Genomic DNA, 9,279 nt, shown 5'->3' on the forward strand with positions numbered 1-9,279 from the left:
TCAGCTGGACGCGGTGGCTCAGCCTGTAATCCCAGCACTTTGGGAGGCCGAGGCAAGTGGATGTCTGGGCTTGAGGGTTCCAGACCAGCCCGGGGAATTTGGCGAGACCTTGTCTCTACAATAAATCCAAAATTAGTGAGGCGTGGTAGCGTGCACCTGTAGTTCCAGCTACTTGGAAGGCTGAGGCAGAAGGATCTCCGGAGTCCAGCAGGTTGATGCTGGGATGGTCATGAGTGTGCAGTGGCACTTCAGCCTGGGCAACAGAGTGAGATTCCAACTCAAAAAAAAAAAAAAAATCACTTGAACTTGGCTGGGCGCCATGGCTCAGCCTGTAATTCCAGCACTTTGGGAGGCCGAAGCAAGAGGACTGCCTGAGCCTGGGAGTTCGAGACCAGCCCGGGCAACTTGGTGAGACCTCATCTCTACAAAAAAATCAAAAAATAAGCCAGGCATGGTAGTGTGTGCCTGTAGTTCCAGCTACTTGGAAGGCTAAGTTGGAAGGATCACCTAAGCCCAGCAAGTTGAGGCTGCGGTGGCCGTGAGTGTGCCACTGCACTCCAACCTGGGCAACAGAGTGAGACTCCAACTCAAAAAAAAAAAAAAAAAAAAATCGCCTGAACTCAAATTCTTGGTTCAGGAGCTGGTTCTGGGACAACCTACACATGCCCCCAAAATTCCTTCACCAGAAAACTGTCTAAAGATTTCGACCAGTCTGGGCAATCAATCAATCAGCCAGGCTTGGTAGAGCATGACTGTAGTCTCAGCTACTCTGGAGACTGAGGAAGGAGGATCACCTGAACCAAGGAGGCTGAGGCTACGGTGAGCCACGATCATGGCCCTGCACTCCAGCCTGGGCAACAGAGTGAGACCCCCCTCCCCACCAAATAAAAAGATTTTGCCAGGTCACTCTCCTGCCCAAGCTCATCACCAACTTGATGTCCTCATGTGACACTAGAGGCTGACCCTTATTGTCTTTGTCTATCTCTCCAGACTCATCAACCCCAGTTTCCTACTCTATACTTGTCATCTGCTTGGCTTCTTTTTGTTTTTTGAGTTGGAGTCTCACTCTGTCACCCAGACTGGAGTGCAGTGGCCGCTCCCGGCCACCGCGTCCTCGACCTGCTGGGCTCCAGCAATCCTTCCACGTAGCTGGAATTACAGGTGCACGCTACCACGCCTGGCTGATGTTTTGATTTATTGTAGAGATGAGGTCTTGCCGCCCAGGCGGGTCTCGAACCCGCGGGCTCAGGCAATCCACTCACCTCAGCCTCCCAAAGGCGCGGGATTACAGGCTGAGCCACCGAAGCCCGGCTCTTAGTTTCCCTTCTTTGAGGGTAGAGAGATGTTTACATTGTTTGTAGACAGCTTTCCAAGTGTATTCACATCTCAGCCGATTTGAATGGCTGTTCATGTTTCTTTTTATTTGGACAGTGTTGATTAGCCTATTAATATGGACTCACCCTATTCACAAGCAGTCTATATAAGGACTGCAACAAAATAAGTACAAATTAGCACCCATTAATGTGCTACCGGTTGGATCTGTACTCGCTGAATAGGTGAAATAAAAGGGATCCGTGAGGTTGATCCTGGAGGATTTTTGAAATGAGCTTTTAGGAAGGGAGGGCAAGAGCTGAGAAAGATAAGGGAGGCCGGGCTTCTGCAGGGCCCACACTGCCGAGAGCCGTGGGACGCGAGGGCCTGGAGGGGGCCCTCAGGCTGGGCGTGGGTTTCCCCCAGATTCAATGATCCTGCTGGGCTCCGTGGAGCGCTCGGAACTGCAGTCCCTCCTGCAGCGCCACTTGTGCCCCGAGCGGAGGCTGCGCGCGGCCCAGGACATGGCGCGGAAGTTGTCGGAGCTGCCCTTCGACGGGAAGGCGTGGCCGGCTGGGGAGGGACTCTCAGGCGGCGCGCCTCGGGGCCGGCCTGAGTCCTTCGCTTTCGTGGATGAGGATGAAGATGAGGACCTCTCTGGGAAGGCCGAGGTGACCGCGCTGGAAAGGGCCGGGGAGCGGGGTCGATGCGGGTGGGAGGGAAAAGCAGCTGCGGTGGCCGCCAGCCAGAGGCATTCTGTTTGGTGACTGCTAGACTGGGCCGGGACAGGCGCAGGGCAAGTAGTAGGAAGGGGAGGGGAGATGCCGATGACTGAGAGAGCCAAAACGCTAGTTCGGGTGCCAGAGAGACCAGTGCCCCAGGGTCCGGGTGCTGAGGGAGATGGTATCTATGAGAATTCAAATGGTATCGGAGCTCTCTACTGGTAGGAAGAATAGAGTCAGCTCAGGTGCAGTGACTCACACCTGTAATCCCAGCACATTGTCTGTGGGAGAGGATTGCTTGAGGCCAGAAGTTTGAGACCACCCTAGGCAACATAGTGAGAACTGGTGGCTACAAAACATTAAAAAAAAAAAAAAAAAAAAATTAGCTGAATGTGGTGGCATGCACCTGTAGTCCCAGCTACTTGGGAAGCTGAGGTGGGAGGCTCATTTTAGCCTAGGAGGTCAAGGCTGTGGTGTACTACTGCACTTCATCCTGGATGATAGAATGAGACCTGGGCTCAAAAAAAAGAAAGAAAGAAAGAGAGAGAGAGAGAGAGAGAGAGAGAGAGAGAAAGAAAGAAAGAAGGGGGGGAGGAGAAAGAGAGAAAAGGAAAGAAAGAGTGATAGCTGGACCTGGTGTTACGCGCCTGTAGTTCCAGTTACGTGGAAGGCTGAGGCAGAAGGATGGCCTGAGCCCAGCAGGTAGAGGTTGTGGTGGCCTTGAGCATGCCATTGCATTCCAGCTTGAGCGATACAGTGAGAATCCAACTCAAAAATGAAAGAAAGAGCAAGAGTGAGAAAGAAAGGGAGGGAGAGAGATAGAAAAGAAATGAAAGGATAGAGTTAGATTTTCCAGAATGCTCATCAATTGGTAAAGGCAGTGGGAAAGGCCTCTGCTGCTGACTGAGAATCCTTATTCTTCCTTACAGCTGCCTCCTCCTCCTCCTCACCCCTTTTCTACTGTTCTTCTGTCCCTGGAAGAACCCAATGGACCCCTACCCAGCCACAAACAGCAGCCAGAAGCCCCAGAGCCTGCAGGTGACACTCTCTGGTCATGCACCCCCAACTCATGCTTTGTGGGTTATCTCTGGGCTCACCTCCACCATAAGCTACTTCTATGAGGAATACGAGGGGGAAACCCCCCAAAACTCGGAATTTATTTATAAAAAGTAGTGTATTTATTCTTACATGTTTAAACTTTAGTCACCTTCAATGTACTCTCCATCTGATACAATACACCTACTGATGTTTTTTCCATTGCTCAAAATAATTTATGAACTCATCAATTTTGATGCCTTTTAGTGCTTCTGCCATTTTTTGTTTCACCTTTTCCACATTGGCATAAAGTTTCTTTTTGAGGACTTTTTTCATCAGGAAACTAAAAAAAAGTTGCTCAGGGTGAGATCAGATGAATAGGGAAGATGAAGTACGAGAATCCTGCCATTTTTGGTAAAAAAAAAAACTGCTGATCACTCAGCATAGTGTAGGCAGGTAGGCTCGTAAATCACCCATCAAGAAACTGAAAGAATCTCAAAAAAAACTTTTCACTGAAGCTGAATGCAGCCTTTTACAATAATGCTGCCTGGTTCACTGATGCTGATAGGATTCTAGAACACTTGTCTAGTGGGGGATGTGTGTACAAGGAACCTGTCCTCCAAAAAATAATTCTGTTTTTTTTTTTTTGAGTTGGAGTCTCACTCTGTCGCCCAGAGGAGTGCAGTGGCCGCTTCCGGCCACCGCAGCCTCGACCTGCTGGGCTCCGGCGATCCTTCCGCCTCAGCCTTCCGAGTTGCCGGAATTACAGGCGCACGCTACCACCCCCAGCTGATTTTTTTTTTTTTTTTAATTTATTGTAGAGATGAGGTCTCGCTGCCCAGGCAGGTCTCAAGCCCGCGGGCTCAGGCAATCCACTCACCTCAGCCTCCCAAAGGCGCAGGATTACAGGCTGAGCCACCGAGCCCGGCAAATAATTCTGTTTTTTGGGGGTCCTCTCTCATAGTGAGGCTGGTGGTGGGGTGGTTCTCATTCACAGATCTGCCATGTTGTTTTTCCAAGGAGTGGGGACAGAGGGTGGCTTAGGAGGGTAGAAAAGAGGGTGTCTATGGAAGGAAGGCACCTGGGAAGTGTAATTCTTCAGAGACAAAGTGTCAGGGACCCTGGGGAGCCCCTGACCCTTTTCTCTAGGGCAGATCCTGCTTTGTTTCCTTTTCCATCTACCCACCACTTCTCTCAGGTGAAAGACTTTCCATCTTCCAGTCCCTGCTGGGCTGCTTGCTGGGCAGAGCTCGCCCCACAAACAAGAAAACAACCCAGGTGAGAGGGCATGTGTCTGGTGGGGTACAAGGGAAGAGGAGCCTGTGTTTGAGGAGTGTTTGGTTCTTAAATATGGAAGGCAGAGATCCCACCAAGGAAGAGATGTTTCATCACATGGAAGGGATAATGACTTGGAAAGGAGGCGGCTGTGGCCTGGCCAGGGAAAGACAGCTGCTGATTCATGGGGAACTATAGGTACATGGGAAGAAAAAGGAAAGCACTTGGATCTGTGTCTTTCTTCTCTAGGAGTCAACGGATTTAGTGGATACCATGTCACCTGAAGAGGTAAGTAAGGGGAAGAGCAACCTCCTGTAGGTTGTTCTGTCAAATGAAGATATTGCCCATTTTTCCCCTGCCCTTTTTTATTGTGTTGTCATAAAATAAAATGTGAGTCTAGATGGGAAAGTATTTGAGAGGTTGGAAATAAGAGAGAGAGAGTAAAAGCATCTGATGGGACATAGAGGTGTGCTCAGCAGGACATAGTCATTTCATAAGAGGAGAGTTGTGAGGCTCTGTGTGCAAATAGGACCATGTGCTAAGATATGCCTTGGATCTTTTAGAGATTAGGGACTTTCTGAACCAGGCAGGGCTTTGCCTGAAGTAAAATGGCACCGGGAGGGCAGCTCTAAAACAACAATGTGGAAGAATAGCATCAAAATGAAAATGGGGGTATTTGTGCCTGGTGGAGGCTGGATTGGTTAGGCCCTGAGACAATGAACAACAGGAAAACGTCAGGTATCGCTCCGGGAAAGAACTGCAAACAGAAAGCAAATAATGACAACAGTGCCTTGTCAGGACAAGTGCCTATTTCCTAGAAGAGGTGGCCATCAAATCCACAAGAGAGAAAAATCAAGCATATGGAATGTGCTTGTTTATGAGGAGGGAACAGAATATGGAGTAGTGATTGGGAGACAGTGACTAAACAGTCCAGATCAGAACATGCTGTAGGGGTCATGGAGGAACAACAACCCAACAAGTCCATTAGCAACTATTCCATGTGGTGAAAGACAAGCCAGTCTTGCTGTACAGGCTGAAAAGGAAGAGTTTTTAAAGTACGGTGCTGACAAAAAAAAATCATAGCGGGTATCAGTTTAAAATAAACATTTCATTAGACATCCAGAATAAATATGTAGTGAGGGTTGAAAGCACTACAGGTTTGGAGGAGAGGTTTTGAGTGACAAGAGAGAAAGGAAACCTTCCCTTTCTCTCCTTGGCACCCTCCAGAACAAGCACACTTCTGATAAATGACTTATGAAAAAGTCATATAGTCAAATAGATGCTCACAGAGGAAAAAGATAAACTATTCCTTCTGCCCACAAGCAGGAATCAGAAGGGTCATAGTTGTAATTAAGAAGTTCTTCCTTAGGTTGTAGAAACCAGTAATAATATTTCTTTTTTAAAAAATGCACCCAAGAGAGGAAAATAACTAGTTGATCACTGTGGCTATTTAATGGCCACTGGAAATAAAGTACAGCCAGGGATAAAAAGAAGATAGATCATCATTTCTAGCTTATGTCTTTCCCAAGGAAGACTGAGCTACCAACTCCCATGTGATCCGTTGAGATATTTTGGAGGGATAAGACCCAATAGGAGTCAAAATTCAGGATATTTTGAACACTGTTTTCAGACTAGATGATACCCTTGACAATATCAAGATGTTGGTATTGACAAAAAACAGTATGGGGGCAGTGTGGAAATATGGGCAGTATTCAATTTTATGTCGCCAGAAGTCCCTGCTAGGATCTGTTTGATTCCGCGTACTCCGTTTGGAGTATACACACAGAGCTCTGGTTTCTAACTGGTGGAGCTTTCTCAAGGAGTGGAACAAATCAGGCTCAACAGTAACATCCTCCTCCCTTCGTATAAACGCTGGGGATGTACCTGGAACATGATCCACAGTCAAGGTTAGAAACTTGGCTCCACCAATTATCGACTGTGTGATCTTGAGCAAACAACTTAGTCTGTGCCTTTGTTTCTTCATCTGTAACATGAGGAAACAAAAAAGCCACAAAAGCAGTTAGAATAATGCTTGGCACAGAGGAGGTACTTGATAAACACTAGCTGAAAATGTTGCTGCTGCTGTTATTAAAGAAAGACAAAAATGGAGTCTATGAAGGCCACAGATGACCATAGAAAGGACTGAGAGGACGGGATCAACCAGACCAGGGTTGGCAGGGTTTAGCCACATCCTATATGTAAATTTTCTCTACAACGTACTTGCTAAGTGGTTGTCCATCTGTGCTATGAGAGCTGGTTAAACCCCATGTGATCCGTTAGTTAGGAAGATGAGAGGGCAGAGGAGCCGTGATTATAGAAATATCAGGGCATGACAGGTGGACTGAGCAGCACTGGGTACTACACACTAGACCCTAGAACTAGATAATGACCTTTGACAATAGTCTTGAAAGCTTTTAAGAGGTAAGATTTGGAGAAATAGGAAAACAGATAAGTACTAGATCATTCAGAAGGTACTGACCTAAAAGTGATTTTTAAAAGTTTTTTATTAATTTATGAAAGATATGTAATGGATTATGTGGAATCTTGGGAGTTTTTGGTGTGCATATCTAGGGTCAAGAGGATAGTGGCCATTGTACCTTAATGCATCTGTCACAGAGACAAAAACAAGTAAATAGAATCCAACTTTGATCAAGTCAACTAAGTGTCCATGAGGTCCAGTACAGCTCTGCAAATTCAACAAATACTCACCGTGATCTCCTGCCTGAAAGGAGAATGTGCTAGTTTCCTCATAACATATAGCAATTGATACCATGTAATACTCTCAAGGAGTTTAGGTCTAGTAGGCAGAAGTAAGACAAATGCCAATGCAAGACTGAGTGTGGCCAATGCCATTTCTGAAGAGGAGGGACCAGCAAAATACTGCAGGCATTAAAAAGGGGGAGAAATGTGTCTGATTGGGACAGTCAGGACATATATGCAGTATTGGGGCAAGGTGAGGCGGAGGAAAGAACCCCAGGTGGTGAGAACAGCAAAGTCAAAGGGAAAGCCATGGTTGAAGAGCAGAAAGCAGTCTGGTTTGACTGAAGCCGCGGGTCTTACAGGAGTAGTAGAAAATAGGATGGGAGAGATAGGTTGAAAATAACAACCATTTGGAGCACCCAGAGGGTGGAAGAGTTGAGGACTAGAAGAGGGAGTGATGCTCTGGGTGCCTGGGGGTGCAGGGTGGGTTGGGGGTCTAATGAGGGAGGATAGGGAGGCGCTGTCCCCTGGGAAGAAAAGGGAGGTCCCTGATCTGGAGGATCTGTAATTGGTCACTGCTTGCTGAAAGATTCTGAACAGGGGCTAGAAGGCCCGTAGGGGTCAAAACCAAGTGTCTGGGGTTGAAGAAGGCTCTGTGATTTTGGTGACTTCCTCCTCTGACAGATTGAGGCCTGGGAGCAGGAGCAGCTGAGCCAGACTGTCTGTTTTGATTGCTGTTGTATTGACCAGTCTCCCTTCCAGCTGGTGGAGCAGACGACCCTGCACAAGGCGAGTCCTTTCTGACCCCTCAGGGCTGCAGGAAGGGCAGGGAAGCCACGGGGCGAGGAACACATGCTGACCTGTGTTCTTCTCACTCAGACGCACACGCTGTTCTCACTCCTTGGCCTCCACCTTGCTTACGTGACCAGCATGGGGAAGCTCAGGGGTGTCCTGGCCCTGGAGGAGGTAATCATGATGTGTCTCATTTGAGCAGCAAGAGAGAGAGTGGGCACAGGATGGGGGGTGCGGGTGGGGGAAGGGATGGTGTTAGCATCTCCAAAGTCCCATCAGGTTCTCTTCTCTACTTCTCAAGCAAGAGATTGGAGGGGGCGGGGAGCAGCCAGCAGGAGCGAAGGAGACTACACAGCCTATTATGGCCACAGTTCCAAAGGAGACACAGTTCTCCATCCCAGATGGGACCCACGGGATCTTCAGTGGATGCTGTGGGTTTGAAATGGAGGTTCAGGGCATGAGTTGCAGCTCTGTGGGGTTGAGCTATGAGAAAGCTGTGGAAAGAAGGCAGAGGGGGGATGTGGACACAGGCAGTCACTAAGAGGGAAGGGGTCACCTGAGGGCCTGAGTCGGGGAACTGGAGATTCCCTGCAGTGCAGGAGGATCTTTTGCTCATGCCCCTTTTCTTGTCCTTGTTGTCTTCTTTGATCTTAACATGTTGTCTCTTTCTGTTTCTCCCTCTCTTGCCGCTGTCTTTCCTGTTCAATTTCCTTAGGTTGTATCTGTTCTTCTTTCCTGCTTCTCTCTCGCCAACCCCATCTTCTTTCTCTTTCTGATTTTGTGTTCTCTTTTCCTTTCCCACTGCTCCCCAGCTACAGAAGGCCATCGAGGGGCACACCAAGTCTGGGGTGCAGCTCCGCCCTCCGCTTGCCAGCTTCCGAAACACGACTTCAACTCGAAAGAGTCCTGGGGGACCACAATCTCCTGCAGAGGGCTGGAGCCTGCCTGACAGCGGACCTGCAGCCACTGGAGTAGGGGATGCGGCTCCTGCCTCCCCAGAGACCCCGGCACCATCTTCCTCCCCAGAGCCTCCTTTCTCCCTGGTCCCTGCCAAGGCAGAGGGCGAGCTAGAGGAGCTGGAGCTAGTGGAGAGTCCGGGCCCAGAAGAGGAGCTAGCTGACATCTTACAGGGCCCCAGTCTGCGATCCACTGATGAGGAGGATGAAGATGAACTGATCCTTTGACCACTTCTTTCTAAAGACTGTCAAGAGGCTCTCCCTTGAGGGTGAACTTGTGTGGAACAAAGTGTGTTCTGAAGTTGGCGAGGTCTCTCCAGTGTCCTGGCCCCTCCCAGGAATTTTAAAATGTGATAGTGATAGTCTTAAAGGAGGAGCCAGCTCTTGGGCAGGGAGGAGCCTTGGTCAATTATTTCGACCACGTCCCCCCATTCTTCGCCAGGTTCTAACCCTGGTGAAGAGCCCTCAATAGTCCATGGGGCTTCATG

At 48.7% G+C, this 9,279-nt stretch overlaps 1 protein-coding gene across 1 annotated transcript in view; it reads left to right on the forward strand.

Annotated features, from left to right (window-relative positions):
• Positions 1 to 9,048, forward strand: part of CLCN1 (chloride voltage-gated channel 1) — a 34,300-nt gene extending 25,252 nt beyond the window's left edge. Inside the window, exons 17-23 of the mRNA XM_008068522.1 lie at positions 1,738 to 1,982; positions 2,963 to 3,071; positions 4,267 to 4,346; positions 4,593 to 4,631; positions 7,728 to 7,832; positions 7,923 to 8,009; positions 8,648 to 9,048. Of these exons, the coding sequence (XP_008066713.1) occupies positions 1,738 to 1,982; positions 2,963 to 3,071; positions 4,267 to 4,346; positions 4,593 to 4,631; positions 7,728 to 7,832; positions 7,923 to 8,009; positions 8,648 to 9,019 (1,037 nt within the window). The 3' untranslated portion in view covers positions 9,020 to 9,048. The remainder of the gene's footprint in view (positions 1 to 1,737; positions 1,983 to 2,962; positions 3,072 to 4,266; positions 4,347 to 4,592; positions 4,632 to 7,727; positions 7,833 to 7,922; positions 8,010 to 8,647) is intronic.
• The last annotated feature ends 231 nt before the right edge of the window (positions 9,049 to 9,279 follow it).

This window comes from Carlito syrichta, unplaced genomic scaffold, assembly GCF_000164805.1.
Source record: "Carlito syrichta isolate Samal-C Ts95f unplaced genomic scaffold, Tarsius_syrichta-2.0.1 Scaffold311134, whole genome shotgun sequence".
In the NCBI taxonomy this organism is placed as follows: Eukaryota; Metazoa; Chordata; class Mammalia; order Primates; family Tarsiidae; genus Carlito; species Carlito syrichta.